The sequence below is a fragment of the Garra rufa genome, chromosome 9 (genome assembly GCF_049309525.1).
Source record: "Garra rufa chromosome 9, GarRuf1.0, whole genome shotgun sequence".
Taxonomy (NCBI): domain Eukaryota; kingdom Metazoa; phylum Chordata; class Actinopteri; order Cypriniformes; family Cyprinidae; genus Garra; species Garra rufa.
This window is the reverse complement of record NC_133369.1, coordinates 11,005,600-11,024,698: the sequence shown is the minus strand read 5'-3', so window position 1 is coordinate 11,024,698 and position 19,099 is coordinate 11,005,600. Positions and strand designations below refer to the sequence as shown.

General features: G+C 37.0%; 1 protein-coding gene across 1 annotated transcript in view; it reads right to left on the bottom strand.

Moving 5' to 3' along the window:
- Window positions 1-219: 219 nt before the first annotated feature.
- LOC141342329 (ATPase family AAA domain-containing protein 2-like) overlaps window positions 220-19,099 on the bottom strand; it is a 21,121-nt gene continuing 2,241 nt past the window's right edge. The window contains exons 5-28 of the mRNA XM_073846758.1: window positions 18,775-18,856; window positions 18,611-18,701; window positions 18,056-18,223; window positions 17,844-17,955; window positions 13,155-13,259; window positions 12,899-13,007; window positions 12,706-12,821; window positions 11,049-11,223; window positions 10,873-10,961; window positions 10,626-10,785; window positions 10,424-10,514; window positions 8,787-9,101; window positions 8,556-8,676; window positions 6,125-6,311; window positions 5,853-6,038; window positions 5,613-5,748; window positions 5,330-5,526; window positions 5,043-5,202; window positions 3,685-3,807; window positions 3,441-3,599; window positions 1,881-2,294; window positions 1,653-1,786; window positions 510-638; window positions 220-376 (exon numbers count right to left, since the gene is read on the bottom strand). Coding sequence (XP_073702859.1) covers window positions 344-376; window positions 510-638; window positions 1,653-1,786; window positions 1,881-2,294; window positions 3,441-3,599; window positions 3,685-3,807; window positions 5,043-5,202; window positions 5,330-5,526; window positions 5,613-5,748; window positions 5,853-6,038; window positions 6,125-6,311; window positions 8,556-8,676; window positions 8,787-9,101; window positions 10,424-10,514; window positions 10,626-10,785; window positions 10,873-10,961; window positions 11,049-11,223; window positions 12,706-12,821; window positions 12,899-13,007; window positions 13,155-13,259; window positions 17,844-17,955; window positions 18,056-18,223; window positions 18,611-18,701; window positions 18,775-18,856 — 3,592 coding nt within the window. The 3' untranslated portion in view covers window positions 220-343. The remainder of the gene's footprint in view (window positions 377-509; window positions 639-1,652; window positions 1,787-1,880; window positions 2,295-3,440; window positions 3,600-3,684; window positions 3,808-5,042; window positions 5,203-5,329; window positions 5,527-5,612; window positions 5,749-5,852; window positions 6,039-6,124; window positions 6,312-8,555; window positions 8,677-8,786; window positions 9,102-10,423; window positions 10,515-10,625; window positions 10,786-10,872; window positions 10,962-11,048; window positions 11,224-12,705; window positions 12,822-12,898; window positions 13,008-13,154; window positions 13,260-17,843; window positions 17,956-18,055; window positions 18,224-18,610; window positions 18,702-18,774; window positions 18,857-19,099) is intronic.

The following is a 19,099-nucleotide window of genomic DNA, read 5'->3' as shown; positions in this document are numbered from 1 at the left end:
ACTGTCCAATCAGAGCCAACGTGCTGTCACGTGACCCTCATGCATCTCTTCATAGATTCAAGTGGAATTTTCCCTATGTTTCCTACTAGCTTAATTTAGATTTCATCAGAACCAGAAGAGTAGAAACCACAAATGATTACAACACTACAACTACTTGCAGTACTTGAGGCAAAGAGTAGATCAGATGTTTGTATCATAACTTAAACACACAAGGCAATATGAATTGTGATAAAGGCTTTAATATGCACAACACTTAAAGACAAGACTACAGAATTAGCAAAATATAATTTAAAGGGCAGTTCATACAAGAAATGTATCGTGTAGCTGGTTTATAAAAGGAAAACTAGAAAAACTCCTCAACTTCTTTTGACATCTCCTGGAAAATAAAAGAGAATAAATGTTAAGTAGGCAGATAAAGTTAGCTTAGAAAAACATTGTTTAAATCACAACTAGCATGTGTCAATAGTCAATAAGGCAGCTGGATGTATTCTTGCATCATGTAAATGTACCTGTATAAGTGCAGTCTTGTCATAGTCTTTCCTGTGTCTGTAAATGCTCTGGCATAGCATAGCATACAGTTTCTCCAGCTGGTTAACCTCATATCCATCTGTCATGTCCACAACTCGCTGTAGAAGTTCCTGAATTAAGAATAAAAACAGATTGAAAACACCTTTCCAATGTAGAACATATTAACATTACCTGAATTATACATTTAACATAAAAGATGTTTACATATAATCCACAATGAAAACGTTTTTTAAAAATGAACCTGTTCAAAATTTTACATACACTTGATTCTTAACACCACTGTTGATCCACAGCTGTATTTTTTTTATTTTGTGATAGTTAATTATGAGTCCCTTGTTTGTCCAAACAACAGTTAAACTGCCTGCTGTTCTTAATATCCATCTTTTCACATCGAGGGCAACTGAGGGACTCATATGCAACTATTATAGAAGGTTCAAAGGCTCACTGATGCTTCAGAAAGAAAAATGATACATTAAGAGCCAGGGGTGTAAACTTTTTTAATTTGAAGATCAGGGTAAATTTAACTTATTCTGTCTTCTGGGAAACATGCAAGTTATCTTCTGAAGGGTAGTACTAAAAAAAAAAAAAAAAATTTAGGCAAAATAAGAAATATGTACACATCTTCATTTTGTTCAAAAGTTTACACCGCTGGCTCTTAATGCATCTTGTTTCCTTCAGTGAGTGTTTGAACCTTCTGTAATAGTTGCATATGAGTGTGAAAAGATGGATCTCAATCATACAGTCATTGTTGGAAAGGGTTCAAATACACAAAATGCTGAAAAAAAAAAAAAAAAAGAATTTGTGGGACCTGAAGGATTTTTCTGAAGAACATTGGGCAGGACAAACAAGGGACTCATGAACAACTATCACTAAAAACAAAACAAAAACAGCTGTGGCTCATTCAGGTAACAACACAGTATTAAGAATCAAGTGTATGTAAACTCTTGAACAGGGTCATTTTTATCAATTCAACTATTATTTTTACTCTTGTGGACTAAATGTAAATGTCTTTTATGTGAAATATCTTATTCAGGTCAGTGTTAAATAAAAAAATAACATGCATGATTATATGATTTCTCTTATTTTGGTAAAACAATTAACATTTTCAACTGTATCTGACTTACTTTCAGTTTGTTGTGGTCCACGATAAGAGGCATGTTCTTCTGCTCCAGGATCTTCATGGCAGCATCCACACTGATAAGACTCTGCTGTTCGGCCTGCATCTTAAAACCTCTTGTCATCCGCCTTAGTCTGAACTCTGAAAATCCCATACAAACTCAAGTATTGCTTTGTGCTCTTAGAAACACCAGAACTTTTATATAAAACTAAATAATTTTTTGTGATTCACAAACCTGTTCCTGTGTTGTCCTCTGCACTCGGCTCTGTCCTCTTAGGTTCTATGTTCTCTGATTCCTGGACCTCAGTTTGGTCATCTGTGCCATTATTTTGGACGGTCTCAAGATTTATGACCTCATCTACTGCAGAGGCTGTATTATCACCTTCTTGTCTTTTATTAGGGTTGTTGTTATGCTGTGCTACAACAGTGGGTTCTGTGGGTTCTTCAGTCTCCATTGACTCACATTCAGCATCTTTCGTCTTCTCTGGACCTTCACTCTCAGCCAGTTTTCCATCTTCCTCTTCATCTTCCTCTTCATCCCCTGATTCTGCGTTAGGGTCGTCTTTAGAGTTCAAAATTGAGCATGACTTCTTTCTGCGGATGCAGCCATTTTTCCATCGGTTTTTCCTCTTCTTTTTTATCTGTGAAGCTGTGGATAGAAATTAAGTTTGACAAGTAATACACTACTAGTCAAGTTCTGAAACAGTAAGATTTTTAATGTTTTTAAAGACGTCTCTTCTGCTCACCAAGCCTGCATTTATTTGATCCGTAGTACAGCAAAATAACTGTTTTTAATTGAATATATTTTTTAAATGCAACTTATTCCTGTGATTTCAAAGCTGAATTTTTAACATCATTACTCCTTTAGTGTCACATGATCCTTCAGAAATCATTATTATATTCTGATTTGCTGCTCAAAAAACATTATCATTATGTTGAAAACAGCTGAGTAGAAGTTTTTCAGGTTTCTTTAATGAATAGAAAGTTAAGAAGAACAGCATTTATCTGAAACAAATCTTTTGTTACATTATAAATGTCTTTATCATCACTTTTGATCAATTTAAAGCATCCTTGGTAAATAAAAGTATTAATTTCTATAATTCCCCCCCCCCCCCAAAAAAGAAGAAAATCATACTGACTCCTAGCTTTTGAATATTATAATGTTACAAAAGCTTTCCATTTCAGATAAATGCCGATCTTTGGATCTCTCTATTCAACAAATACTCAAAGTTATTAACAATAAAAATTAATGTTACTTATACAGCAAATCAGCATATTAAAATAATTTCTAAAGAATCATGTGACACTAAAGACTGGACTAATGAATGCTGAAAATGTAGCTTTAATGACATGAATAAATTACATTTTTAAAGCATATTTGAATAGAAAACAGTTATTTTAAATAGTAAAAATATTTCAAAATTGTACTGTTTTTGCTGTACTTTAGATCAAATAAATGCAGGCTTAGTGAGCAGAATAGACTTTAAAATGTATTATATTATTTACTAAATAATAACAACATTTTTAAATGAAATATTAATATTAACATTAAATTAAAAATGGCATGCAACCTTCAAGCATGTCCCAAAAAGAAAAAAATAATAATTATTATTTTACAATGCAAAAAGAAACACTGGCAAATAATATTGTGGTTTATCAAGAATCATGAAATGTCAAAATTGCTGATAATCTGATCAGAACTACAGATCCTAAAACCTCAAATTTGATGTTGTGCATAGTAGTTTTGAGAAGCTCTACAGCACTGATGTCAGGCAGTACAGCTCTGTTAAGTCACCTGTGTTAATTCCTGTTTGCCGTGTTGACATCACTGCTTGTGCTGGCACAGGTGTAGCATCCTTACTGGGTGCTGGATCACTTGTCTTCTGCTCTACTGTAGCAGACACCTTTGGCAACACGTGGTAGTAAGCAGGAGTGAAACGTGATGAGGTGGAGCCTGAAAAAAAAAAAAAATTGAAATGTGAGCGATGGCTACAGTCTCACTCCAATCCATATATGATCTAAAGTAGCATCAGTGAAACCTCGATTGTTGCGAGACTCCTTGATCTCAGCGCAGATCTTCTCAAAGTCCTCATCTAATTCATCTCTGATTATGGCATGCACAGTGTCCTTGAGAGCACAGGCACGGTGTCTGATGAGCCGATCTGATACAAGCACAAACATCATAGATATTGCATGTTACAGAAATCACACAAATGTCATGCAATTATGCAAAACGCACTTGGAAAGTCATAAAGGATAGTTCGAACTCTGAAAATTGACCAGACGTGCTGTTAAAGGGAAGACTTGTATGGCTTAAAATAACAAATTATGTTTCTTACTAAAATATGTAGTAGAAAACCTATGAAAGATTTACATTGTTTTTAAAAACGCCACATAGTTTTATACATATTTTGGACTGTGGGGGCACCATTATTTACGTAAAATGGTTTCACTCTATCAGCTACTGGCACTCTCTGTTGCTATTTTTATCGAAATAAGCAACTTGGAAAATATAACACTGATGCGATGTGGCTTTTGGATGTAATTTTTTAGTTAAAGGGCAAAAAGAGAAATTATGTGAGTCTTTCACTGCTTTCCTAGCAATAAGAAAAGGAGAAAAGAATGGATATATGCCTGCCGATGAATAAACCCATGTCTTTGTTCTCTCCACTTTAGCCCTAACACCTCTGAGGCTTTTAATACTATGTGAGCATGCCAATGCTTGTCACGATGACAAAGCTACTGGAGTTTTTCAGTGCGGACTTCACGGGATATCCAGGGGCGTGTAGACTCTTTGTGGTGAAATTGATGGTACAGCTTTTGATTTAAGCCTACGCTTTTATCCATCACCATCTGTAAGCTCTTTCAGTAGCTGTGGTCATCGTATCAGTATTTTATTTTTTGTGTTGTGGTAAAAATAGCAACAGATAGTGTCAGTAGGTAGTGCAACTGTTTTACGTAATCAAAATAATGGCGCCTCCAATAGTCCAAAATATATATAAAATGATATGGATTTTTAAAATTACGTAAAGTTACATTTTTACAAATGTTTTGGTAGTCTTTTATACTCACCCAATGCTGAAACTGTTTGATGAAATATAGAAAAAAACAAAACAAAAAAAAAAAGCAATATTGTGAAATACTATTAGACTAAAACTGCTAGTAGGTGGTGGCAAGTCACTGTCCAAATGAGTTGTTTATTTAACTGACTCTTTCAAATAGCTGATTCATTTAGAAACAAAACAAGTGACACTGAACTACTGGCTTACTTCACTTATTAAAAACAGTGGATTCATTCAATAAGGAAACACCGCCGTGTATTTCTTGGAGACACACAACAGTTCAGATGTGGCTTTTTTTGGAACTATTTTCATTTGCGAAACTGTTTTCAATTTACCTGAGGGGTCTCTGTCTGGGTTGTATTCGAGGGCATTCTGCCAGATCAAATCCACATCTTGCAGGTAAGCCGCCACAGTGTCATACTTGTGCAGATCAATTTTGGAGAGAACTGTGGACAGGTCCATTGGCTGTTTGATGACTGTAGTGTAATCGGGAACCTGTACCAAAAAAAAAACAAAAAAACATACGACCTCAGTGAGCACATGGCACTGGTTCATAAATATCCACACCTGGAGTGGAGACAGTTGATACAGAAAGTCTGTCAGACTAAAATCTTTGCCTTACCTCCTCTGTGTCCACAGGCTTTGTAAACGCCTTGAAGCGTTTGTCCTGTGCCAGTCGGTTGGTGACATCTCGCAGGAAGAGGCGGAGCTCCCTGAGCGTGTCCTCTTCCTGTTCTTCTAGCTTCTGCATCTCCTGCTCAGAGAGCTGGCGGGGAGGTGGCGGAGGGGCCACTGGTAACACCTCTAGTGCCTGAAGGACTGATAAGAAGAAAGTGGGAGTTATTACAGGTGTGCATGAAAGTACTCTAAGATGAATGTGAAAAACATTACAGAAAAACACTCACCTGCTTCTCTCTTAGACACTGGTGCTTTAGCAGCTTGATTTAAAATAAGATCCTCAAAGAATCTGAGCCTCTCCTCTTGAGATGGAAGCGGGACATTGAACACCTCACCATACTCAACATGGAAAAGGTCTTGCACCTTTAAACAGGTAAACAAAGAAAAAAGTCATACAATGCACATAACTTTGCATTACTCTTTAAGCCAAACAAGCTGTAGCACTGTTTATACAGCACACGTGGTACCTCAGGATAGAGCGTGTCATGAGGAAAGCTGCATGTTGCGAGGAGGAGGCATGGGCAGAATGAAGGGATGCCCTGCAGGAGACTGATGAATGTGGCCTTTAAAGTTGAGCTTACAGTGTCCCACCAGCGCTGGATGTGTGGGATATACAGAATGCTGGGGGTGGTTCTCCTCGCCTCACAGAAAACCTGATGTACAATACAGATCGACAGTCATTTAATAAAACAGGTTTATCCATGTGTCATGATTTATAGTATAAATTCAGTGTAGTCACCTGTGCACAGGCCTCCTCTGGGGTGGCTGAACTGACCCCATACAACACAGCAACGTCTAGTGTATAAACAGTGAACTTCTCCAGGGCGTGAAGAATAGCAGGAGCCAAGTGTGAGGTCTGACCAGAGCCCGATGTCCCACATAGCAGCAGTCTGGGTCTGAATGAGGTGGGCTGCTGAAGGGCACTCCTGTAATAAATGTAATGAAAGAAATGAAGCACAGCGATGAAGCCTCCAAATTTGGACTCATAATCTGAAGAATGTTACAAAATAAGTAGCAACACAAAGACTTTTAAGATATATTTAGGCAAATCCTAAAATGCATTAAAACAAAATTAGTCCAAGATGGCACAATAATAACTAGAGGTAAAAAGTTTACAAAGGTTACAAAATGTTCATTATTTTACCAAAATAAGAGGGTTCATACAAAATGCATGTTATTTTTTTTATTTAGTACTTACATGAATAAGATATTTCACTATAAAGATGTTTACATAGAGTCCACAAAAAATAATAGTTGTAGACCCTGTTCAAAAGTTTACAAATATTTGATTCTTAATACCGTGTTGTTACCTGAATAATCCACAGCTTTTTTTTTTTTTTTGTGATAGTTGTTCATGAGTCCCTTGTTTGTCCTGAACAGTTAAACTGCCCGCTGTTCTTCAAAAAATCCTTCAGGTCCCAAAAATTCTTTGGTTTTTCAGCATTTTAGTGTATTTGAACCCTTTCCCACAATAACTGTATGATTTTGAGATCCATCTTTTAACACTGAGGACAACTGAGGGACTCATACAGTACAGACCAAAAGTTTGGACACACCTTTGAACCAAAGTTTTCTTTATTTTCATGACTATGAAAATTGTAGATTCACACTGAAGGCATCAAAACTATGAATTAACACTTGTGGAATTATATACATAACAAAAAAGTGTGAAACAACTGAAAATGTGTCATATTCTAGGTTCTTCAAAGTAGCCACCTTTTGCTTTGATTACTGCTTTGCACACTTTTGGCATTCTCTTGATGAGCTTCAAGAGGTAGTCACCTGAAATGGTTTTCACTTCACAGGTGTGCCCTGTCAGGTTTAACAAGTGGGATTTCTTGCCTTATAAATGGGGTTGGGACCATCAGTTGTGTTGTGCAGAAGTATATATAGTATATATATATAGTATATTTAGAATTAAATATTTTATAGAATTAAATATAATTCCACATGTGTTAATTCATAGTTTTGATGCCTTCAGTGTGAATCTACAATTTTCATAGTCATGAAAATAAAGAAAACTCTTTGAATGAGAAGGTGTGTCCAAACTTTTGGTCTGTACTGTACGTAACTATCACAGAAGGTTCAAATGCTTACTGATGCTTCAGAAGGAAACACGATGCATTAAGAGCCGAGGGTAAAAACTTTGAATTTGAAGAGCAGGGTAAATTGAACTTATTTTGTCTTCTGGGGAACATGCAAGTATCTTCTGTACCTTCTGAATGGTAGTACTAAATTAAATATATACAATATTTGTGCAAAATAAGATAAACGTACACATCTTTATTCTGTTCAAAAGTTTACACCCCCAGCTCTTACTGCATCGTTTTTCCTTCTGAAGCATCAGTGAGTGTTTGAACCTTCTGTAATAGTTGCAAATGAGTCCCTCAGTTGTCCTCAGTGTGAAAAGATGGATCTCAAAATCATAGTCATTGTTGGAATAGGTTCAAATACACCAAACGCTGAAAGACCCCCCCAAAAAAATAGGGCACCTGAAAGATTTTTCTGAAGTGGGCAGTTTAACGTTTTAGGACAAACAAGGAACTCATGAACAACTATCACTAAACAAACAAACAAACAAAAAAAAAACAGCTGTGGATCATTCAGGTAACACAGTATTAAGAGTCAAGTGTATGTAAACTTTTGAACCGGGTCATTTTTTTTAAACTATTATTTTCTCTTGTACTAAAAAACAACATGCAGCATTTTGTATGATAAAATAATTAATATGTTGCAAATTCTGCAAGGTGTATGTAAACTTTTGACCTCAACTGTATTACCATAATTAATTATTATCAATATTTTATAAATTTGACAATAATAATAATTATTATAGTTGTTATTATTATTGATTAAGAAAAACTGTTGATAAGATGGATCTGGTGATCAGCATTTAGAAAAAATTACACTGTCTTAAAACAAAACTGGTGGTATCTTATCTTATAACAAGGCTTCCTGTGAACGTACATCCGTACACAGTGAGTTAAACCACATATAAACAGTTCAGTCAGGAAAAGAGAAACTATGTACATGACACTGTATATCACTCATGTCTAACCTTTAAATTGGATAACAGTACATTATTTGCCACAATAAAACATCAGGCTTTGTTTGGAATATTTCTTATGCTTCTTCACATGCACCAAGACAGCACAGAAGTCGGTTCTAACCTGCTCAGATGAAGAGCAGATGAAGTCGGTCCAGTGTTCTTCTGGCCTTTATTAGTAATGCACACGGAGGATCCCTCATCTTCACTCTGTAGTAGATCATCTAAGATGTCAGACGCACCTTCTAAAATAGAAAATATTTACTTGTGTTAATTATTCCTGAACATGACAGTTATGCATACGCGTTCTGAGTGTCATGTGAATGAGTGAAAAAAAAAAAAAAGTCGTCTTTACCAGTATCTCTTTTCTTCTTGAGGCCCTGCTCTACATGAGGAAAGAGTCTCTGCAGCATCTCCATGGCATTATTGAGAGCAGAGCTCAGCAGGGGTTCAATAACAGGTGTGAGTGCTTTAGCTGGAGAGGCCACTGCCCTCTGTGAAGCTGGAACTATCTTCCTCATGGCTGAGAGGAAGTCCCGGCCACCCACACTGATGGACTCCACATCCAGGAGGAGTTTCTGTGAGGAAGCATAGATCTGGGGATAGCGTCTACGCAAGGCACACAGAGCTGCTTCTGAACATATCGCTTTGATGTCTGCGCCGCAATAACCTGGAAGCACAGGGAGAGTTTTGACTTTTACTGTACAATCAGGAATGATAGTGCATCTCATTCTGGACAAGAACCACCCACTTGGACAGTCTGAGGGCTCTAAATGCCAAAACTGAAAGTACTAGAGAGTACTAGAATACCAGAACAGCAGAATGATTACATAACACTAGGGCTGCAACTAACGACTATTTTAATAGTCGACTAGTCACCGACTATTGAAACGATTAGTCGACTAATCGGATAATTATTCAATTTTTCTCAAATTTAGCATGAGATTGCTTTAATTATGTGGAAAATTATAGTAAACACAAGAAAGAAGGGGGTACTTCAATAAAAAATGCATATTTTGCTGCTGATAGGCCAATTCATACTAAAAGTAAATAAAAATGCCCTGTCTAAAACCAATTAGGCACAGTGCTCGGTCAGTACAGACATAAATGCATAAATTAAGAAACTCTATAATTTTTTTAATGGACAGGCACATTTGTTTTATAAGAAAAAATAAATTAAAATCAAGTAAACATTTTCTTCCTGTAAACCATCAGCAGCAATAAAACAGTAAACAAAAATGTATATCCAAAACAAAACGTATTGGCTTCCATGTTATTTAAATCTTACCGAGGCCAGCCAAACTCCGTTTCATTCAACTGTCCGACGTGCTTTCTCTTTAAATGTTCGTGCATCACAGAGGTGCTGCCGTGATGCGCAAGGACTGCTTTACAAACCATGCAGGTAATATTTTAATTCGCCGTAGCAGGCTAAAATGCTCCCAAACTTTACTCCTGTTTCATACATACTCAGTCTGCAGTGCGTCTACAGTCCGTGTGCGTTACGTATGCGGTGCAGAAGAAGCACAGACTCGTTTTGCTTTCACACAGAACGCGTTTGCAGTCCGTACATTGTGAACGTTCTAATCCGTTAACATGGGTGTGGAAAAAAAAAAAACGCACTGCAGACGGAGTATGTGTGAAACGGGCGTGTTTTGGTACGCGCAGCTGCTGCGTTGGACGCCGCCATTTCTGTATGTTATCGCTCAGCATAGAAGCTGCGTATGTGCGACTCTCGGCAGAAAGATGCCTCACTCGGTTGTCTGGCGACAACATCGACAATGAAATTCATTGTCGACTATTTCTATTATCGATTTTTGTCGACAACGTCGACGAATCGTTGCAGCCCTACATAACACTGCTACCCAAAACCCAAATGCAGCAGGTCCTGGAGGTGTGTTGGAAAAGCATCAGCTTCTGTGTTGGCACAGAGAAAGCGGAGACAAAGGTAAGCTGTTATGAGAGCTGTTATAGTGGAACAGAAAGAGCTCTTACCAACACACTTGTCAGCCAACTCTTCAAGAAACACATCAGACAGCTGCGGGTCCCACTGCCTAGTATGTATCTTCAAAATATCTTTGCGAGCCTAGAAAATCAAAAACAAATGTGTTGAAGGTTACAATAAAGCAAAACAAAATACTGCAGTCAAAAATAAACACTGAATAAGGCATTCCACAATAGAGTGTTAAACTCCCACCTCTCTGTCTGGGAGGCTGAAGAGAAACTCTCTGTCGAACCGCCCGGGCCGCCTGAGGGCAGGATCGATGGAGTCCAGGCGGTTAGTGGCTCCAATAACAACCACCTCACCACGGCTGTCAAGCCCATCCATGAGAGCCAACAGAGTGGACACAATGGAGCTTCGGACAACATAAACAATTTAACAGTTCCATAACAGAAAAGCAATACAAGATTAATTTAATTAACAAAAATGCAGACTAACATACCTGTGTATCTGGTCTTGCCGGCTGGACCGAACAGGTGCGATACCATCAATTTCATCAAAGAAAATAATTGCTGGACGCATCTGGTATGCCTTAAAAATAAAATACGTAGACAAAGTTAGGCATTCCTGAATAACCATTTCTAAATGAAATTTAATTCTAGTTTAAATGTGTGCAACCTGGTCAAATAGGAGGCGGAGCTGTCTTTCAGACTCGCCCACCCATTTGCTGAGGCAGTCTGCTCCTTTTCTCATGAAGAACGCCACCTTCCTCTCACCTTGACTGCACTCGTTTGCTAGGGCTCGAGCTACTAAAGTCTTTCCTGTGCCGGGAGGGCCATAGAACAGACAGCCTCTGGAAACACATAGCATTTAATCAACATATAGTGTTGTAGGAAATGTCAGTTTACATTTTGAAACATTCATTTTGTCATTAATTATAATCGAGTGAGATTTTTATTTGCACAAGGAGTCTAACAACAGCCAGTGCTCCACACAGAGATCTGATCTCATCATCATAAAGTCTGCCTGGAAAGAAACAGAACAAACTAACACAGACTAATGGTGCGTTCACACCGCACACTTTGTCTGCGTCAGGCAACGCTCCCAACGCATCTAGTTTGACGTATGTATGTTAAAGCTTGCAATGCTTGCTTTTTGGTGCGTTCACACCGCACACGTCAGGCAACGCTCTGTCCCTCAGACTCCTCCACCGCTTTTTGCACTCTTCCCCTGAATAAACCATGGCAAACTAGTAGGGACTGGACATTTTGGAATCTTCTCATGACCATGTTTCGCTAGCTAACGAAATGGGAAATAATTACGTTGAGAAAACATTTGATAACTTACCCGGCATCCCGATCTCTTCAGCGATCTTCATCCAAGCAAGTTCCTTTTCATTCCTAACTTTATACAACAACAAGGATGGATCATACAATCCTCTGCGATTGCAGACGGCTACAATGAGCTTTTGTTTTCCATTGTTGAAAATTATTTTTCTTCTGCTCCCGCTTCATTCAAGATACGTGTGGTGACGTCGCTACAGTGAGACGCTCTGATTGGTTGACGCACTGCGTCAAGTCCGTCAAAAGTTCAGCTAGCTGAACTTCTGCGTTGCTTGCGTTTGCTGCGTTGATGCTTGAAACGCAGGTAACACTTGAAAAGTTGACGGATTCAACGCACACAACATACCGCAGAGCCTCTGACGAACCTCTGTCGGACTCAACCATAGACTTTACATGTAATCTTGCCGCAACTGACGCTGACGTTTGGGGCAGTGTGAACGCACCATAAATCTAGAAGAACTGTGGCACCGTCTCCAAGATGCTTCAAGAAACCTACCTGCAAAGCTATATATGCGCCTAGGGCAAAAGCTGCTTTAAACCCGAAGGATGGTTGCACCAAATAGTGATTTAATTTAGTTAATAGAAGTTCATTGATAAAGAAAATCTATTTATGACATTAGTTTTGACAACATCCTCAATTTACAGCATTTTAGTACTGTAGCTTTGCAGGTAAGTTTCTTGAAGCAGCTTGGAGACACTGCCACAGTTCTTCTGGATTTAGTCTGTCTTAGTTTGTTCTGTTTCTTCATGTCATTCCAGACAGACTGGATGATGATGAGATCAGATCTCTGTGTGGAGCACTGGCTGCTGTCAGACTCCTTGCGCTAATAAAAATCTCACTGGGTTATTACAATTAAATGGCAAAATGAATCTTTGGAAATGTAAAATGATATGTTCTACTAACACAAGCAAAAGAGACAAATAACTGATTTAAAATCAAACTGTTGGTCAGTCATTTTAATGTAAATATTTATCAATATTGCTTTGCATACCTTGGAGGCTGAATCTTAAACTTCTCAAAGACTTCAGGGTAGAGTAAAGGAAACACAACCATCTCCTTCAGTGCGGAGATGTGTTTGCCCAAACCTCCAATGCTGTCAAATCGCACCTGACAATGGAAACCAAACAGTCAACCATATGTCTCTACCGTTTTAGTAAAGTTCATTTCAAATGGCAAATACATACCGTTTGATCAATTTGCATTGGATCAACGTCTGCAAGACTTGCTCCAATTTTAATCCTGTCCTTGTGGAGTCCCAACAAATCCTCCTTCCGTAAATTCATAGGGAGGCATCTACAAAAGAAAATTTGTTTAGATATTTTCTTAAACTGTAGGTTAGCTTTCAAATATGAAAGGCTTAAAAAAAATCCACAGATAATGTCTAAGAAAAAAAAAAGCATGACTTGAAAGCATAGCATCTGCAAAATAAATAGCTCTTACCTGTTTATTGACCTGTTACGACTCTTACTTCTACGTCTCTCAAATTTCTCTTCATCAGAAGAAGAGGATGAGGTGGAGTCACTACTGTGGATGGCATGTCTTCTCCTGACATGAGGAAGACAAAAGCACAAAAAGATTGTAATTTAAACTTTGAAAAAACAATAAACTTTCATAAAATACGCCACCATCACCTTTATCCCAATGCCTCTGTCCAAAACCCATTTATTTAAATGCGCCCAAAACATTTGTGTAAAAATTATGTTAGTGTGACATTGTATTGCTGTTTTCTTCACTCTGAAAGTTCCTTAATCATCCACATGCAGTTGTCCTTAGGGGTGCACCGATCCGATATTAGGATCGGATATCGATCCCGATATTGAAAAAAATAGCAGTTTTTTTTTTTTTCTTCCTCCATTTCTACTACTACATTTGATTTATTTAAATTTATTTTAAGTAGGGCTGGACCAGATTATTCAAATATTAGTTTGGTGGGTTGGCATTCGATTTTAAATTTTGAGATTACTAAAGTACAGTCGGGCTCACTTGAATGGTGAAAGCAAAACTAGGGCTGTGCTGTCGCAATGACAACAGCACCTCCACGTTCAAATGCACACAGTAGGCTAAAGCTGACCCCAAAGCCCCAGCAAAAATAATTACCACAGGGTATCTGCAGATATGAACAAGTGAAATTTAAGACTTTAAGACCTTTTTAATACCACCTTACATGAAATTTAAGACCTAAACCTGTAATGGAAATACACATTATATTACACGCATATCTGTGATATTTAATGCTTTTAATGTAAAAAGTAAACTAAATTGCATGGCTGTCATAAATTATATTTATCACTAAGATATACAGTGAACTTTTCATATCAGCAGATACTATTCCACACAAATGTCCCCATAAAAGTACCACTTAGAGATATCTGGTGATTTACCTTTATAAAGGCCTTTTTTTCCTTTTGAAATGTATGCATCACCTTTGAAATTATTACAATTTATATTTAATATGGCTGTTAGCAGTCAGATTACATAATTTACACAGCAAAATTAAAAGTGCAATAAAAGATGTTATGAGATTAATGTTTTAAATACATTTATGAATGTACAAATTAGAAATGTTGGGGTGGGGATGCATACTTTTTAATATGCTAAACTACCAGCAGGTGGAGGTAAGTCACTGAATGAGCGAGTTATTGAGTTATTTCAACTGATTCAAGCATAACGCTGAATCATTTACGTTGGTGGTAAAACGTTGCTTGGAGAATGTGCTATACTTCTGCTGTCATCCTTGTTTGGAACTATTGTCGTTGGTGAAACAGAACAAAACTGTAAATACTTTGTATAAATGTAAGTAACTACTTGACTAACTAGTTTATTAAACTAAAATGATTGTAACATTTGTAATCGTGAGAATATTCAGCAAAAAGCTCCCTTGGTGCATTACTAAACTATATCATGTTATAAAAAACTATACATTTTCAATTGTAAGTGTGTTTCTTTAGAGTTTCTTTATATGTGCTGTTACGTTCATTTGTATTAAAGTAGGTCAAAAATAGACCAGAAATACACTATCCATTATCAATTGCTGTTTACGTTGAATGTATTTAAATAGGAATCGTTCTTGCCTTTCGATGTTTCGCTGGTTATTTGTCGCTTCAGTTTTAATCAGGCTGTTTGTTCGGTCGGGCAAGAAAAAAACATTTTGAAAGTATATTTATTATTATTGTTGAGACCATTATATACAGAAAAAAGCTTGTTTGACCTGTATTCTGCTCCTGCGATCCTGTCTGAAGACGCAGTAACTACCTCAGGAGGAGAAAAAAAAAAAAATCTTCAGTCCGTTAGTCACTGCGGTCATTCCAGTCGCGTCTTGAAAATGCACGGTGATGCGAGCAGCACTTTTTTTTGTATGCACGTCTAATCGCGCACTTACTGTATGGGTGCTGGGAGCGGTCAAAATGGATGTAAAAACGCTGTTAGAATGGCGTTTTCTTTATGATTTACCTGATATTTTCCACCGGGACCTAAATTAAGTAATGAAGGCTGAAGATATTTTACCGGAAATGTGACCAAAACTATTTAAGACCTATCGAAACTGAATTTAAGACTTTTTAAGGCCTTATTTTAGGAAAACGTTATTTGAGACTTTTTAAGGATCCGCGGATACCCTGTACCATGAATGTATCGTGGGAAAAAAGTAAGGAAATATTCGAAATATTTATTAATAAACTAGTTTTTGACACAAAGATGAACATGATCTGACATTAACAGTATGTCTGATTTTGCTGTTTCGTCATCAAAATTTATTCTGGAACAAGTCACACCGCTGTGTTTAAATGTAGATGCGCAGAGAAAAAGAAAAGCGCAGTTGCACATCTCCAATCAAACACAGCTGTGTTTCGTATATAAGTGAACGTGGGTTTTTAAACGAATCTCGTGAAATGATTCAATTTCCCATTCATAAAGAGAGTCACTTGAATGAACCATGTGTTCTAACGAATCAAATGAATATTACGATTCAGTAATTAATTTCAGTTTGTTGCCGCCACCTGCTGGCAGATCCTTTCAGTTATTGAAATCTTAAATACTTGTGTATTAAAAATGTTATATTTAAAACACTAATCTCAACATTAATTTATGACTCATGGCACCTCAGAGACAATATTTGTGATCTTCTGATCAAGACCAGGAACAGTCCATCACAATAAAACATTTAACATAAATTCTGCTTAACACTCTGCTTAATTTTCTTCTTTGCAACAACATTCCTTTAATAGGAGTTCTCCATTTATGTATATTTAACTGGTGATCTGGGACCACTGACCTGGACAGACTGTTGTGCATAAATTTAGTTACATCACAAATATAATTTCTTAAATTGTAAAATGTATTTAAAAAAAAAAAAATATGCTGAATAAAAAGTGTATCTATAGCTATTTTTGGCTTTTGACACATTTAAAATATGTGGCTAAGAAATAATTTTTTTTTTTTTTTTTGGCAGGGCCAGTGAAAATTTTGGCAGGGCAAGTAAAAATCTGAGCCACTGGCGTTTAAATCCTTAGCGTTGAACCCTGCACAGCAAAAATCGATTGGATGAACTGTTCTCCACATAATAAAAATGCAAACAGAAAGACCTTCCTGCCTTTATTAGAGGGAAGAATATGTTCAGCCCCCCCCCCTCCGAAGCTCAAAAAATGGTATTCGGACCAGCCCTAATTTTAAGAAGTTTGATTACATTCTATTTTCGATTTGAATTCAGAATTGTTCTTTAAATAACAAATAAATAAGTATTCAATACCAGGGTTTCTGCAGATATGAACAAGTGAAATTTAAGACTTTTTAAGACCTTTTTAATACCACCTTATATGAAATTTAAGACCTAAACCTGTAATGGATATACACATTATATCATATATGTAATATTTAATGTGTTTAATGTAAAAAGTAAACAATTTCATGGCTGTCATAAATGAAATTCAGTTTCAGTTTTAATCAGGCTGTTTGTTCGGTCCGGCAAGTAAAAAAAAAAAAAAAAAAAAACATTTTAAAAGTATCTCGAAAGCTGGGGGTCAACTAGCTCGACCTATATTTATTATTATTATTAAGAACATTATATACTTAAAAAAGGTAGTTTGACCTGTATTCTACTACTGCAATTCTGTCTGAAGATGCAGTAACTTCTGCAGGGGGAGAAAAAAATCTTCAGTTGTTAGCAACTGGCCTTAGCCAAGCCCTATATTCAGTTTATTCAAGCCAAGTATCGCTAATCTTGCACTTACCCATAGCTAAAAAGTTAAATCCATTTTACTTCTGTGGTACAATCCGAGAGAGACTCGCGCCAATAACAGAAAGCTGATTGGCTATTGCATGTTGGTCTCATTTGTAGTTTAAATACAGCAAATTATATTTGGAATAGTGAAATAGAGAACTACAACACCACGGAAACAACAGAAAGAGAATTTAAATGAGCATTAGAGGTAGCGTTACATGGGCATTGGAAAAATAAGACCTGTGTAAAATTATTTAAGACCTAGAACAGCGAATTTAAGACTTTTTAAGGCCTAAAATTTAGATTTTTAAATTTTAGACTTTTTAAGACCCCGCGGAAACCCTGAATACATTGCATCTGTTTTGTCTTAGTTAGGAAAGTTTGGTGCCTGTAGTTTCTTCTGCATGGTGGAAGGAAGGTATAAGGTGGAAGGTATGCAGTTTATTTTTAATTCAACAATGGTATCGGATATCGACAGATATACAAAGCCCAGGCGTCGGTATCGGGACTGAAAAAGTCGGATCGGTGCATCCCTAGTTGTGCTAAAGAAAGGCTGCAAGAAAGCTTAATCTTACCCATTATCCTCATTCCTGCTACAACTACAGTACAAGAAACACACAAAGTTGAGTGGAAACAAGTGAGTGCCGCTGAGATTACAACACATACACTACAGTGCAAAGTAGGAAAGCGCATTACTAATACTCGACTATTCACAGTTGGATGCTGTGTAATAAGCAAGTTTTTTAATTGCTGGTCTATGAACACGAGACATTGTGTCTCTTGTGCAGATCCATTTTTGAAAGAAGTCCCTGTTAAGTCAAGACTCAAACTCATACTTAATTATCTAAGACTTTGCTCCTTCTTGAAAAGTGGATTAAATTACGTTTGGAGAAATGCAGATGACTAGTACTGACCTGTTGCCTCTCCTGTTGTTGTACAGGCTCCTGGGACTTGAGGAACCAAATGTATATCTTCGTCTAATAGGGGTGGAGTGACGCTTAAAAAATATGCTCTGCTTTTTTGGCTCTGTAATTAAAAAGGAAATAATGAAACAGCATAAAACAAAGAAATAGATGATCGAAGTATATTTCAATGTGTGGTCTGTTTAATGTACTATAACACCAACCTTCAAGAGGTGCCTGGTAACGCACAACAGCTTTTCTTTGTCGAAACTCATAGCGCTTTCCATTGTCTTCTTCATCTTCGTCCTCATCCTCATCTTCATCTGCCTCATCATTTTCCTCTTCCTCACCTTCTCCATCCTCTTCCTCCTCCTCCTCCTGATCACTATATTCTGGAAAATAAATACAGGTTGGTTTAAGTTTCCAAAAACTTGTGGGGCTGTAATTAAAGGATTAGTTTATTTCCAGAATAAAAATTTCCTGAACTCACCTCAATGTCATCCAAGATGTTCATGTCTTTCTTTCTTCAGTCACAAAGAAATTAAGGTTTTTGAGGAAAACACTCCAGGATTTTTCTCCATAGGAAAAATCCTAGAATGTTTTCCTCAAAAACATTAATTTCTTTTCAGCTGTAGAAAGAACAAGTTGAACATCTTGGATGACATAGGGGTCAGTAAATTAACAGGAAATTTTTATTCTGGATGTGAACTAATCCTTGAAGATAAAGGTGCAGTACACACCGGTTCAGGGTTAATGAGTTCCTGATTCAAAATCATTACCATTCTCCTGGTTGTCTGAACTCTCTTCTTGTCCTCTTACTGAAGGTTTTGTGATCCTCTTCCTTTTTGTCCCAGAGTAGATTCTCAAATTCTAAAAAGAAACAAACACAGTTGAGAGAAGTTCTGACTTTTTAAAAGCACTCCTGGAAAAGTCAATGACGCACCTCCTCCTCACTGTCTCTGCTCCTCAGTCTCCGACGCATCTTCTGCATGTCATCCATCTTCTGAAGTACAGCTTCTGCAGTGCTAAAATAGACAGAAACAGCAATTGAGAACCGAGAACCAAGAACCATGGAAACATCCACGGGCAAAGCAAGTTACTCATTTGAGTCTAAATATAAAGGTATATTTTAACTTATCAAAAAATGGTCTGACATAAATTAATCACTGTTCTTATAGACCAATTCGGTGTTTGGCGTTTTTTTTTTTGTTGTTGTTGGTGAAGCTTATCTGCTGGCAGAAAATGACAGTTTAAGTAGCGGTCTATGG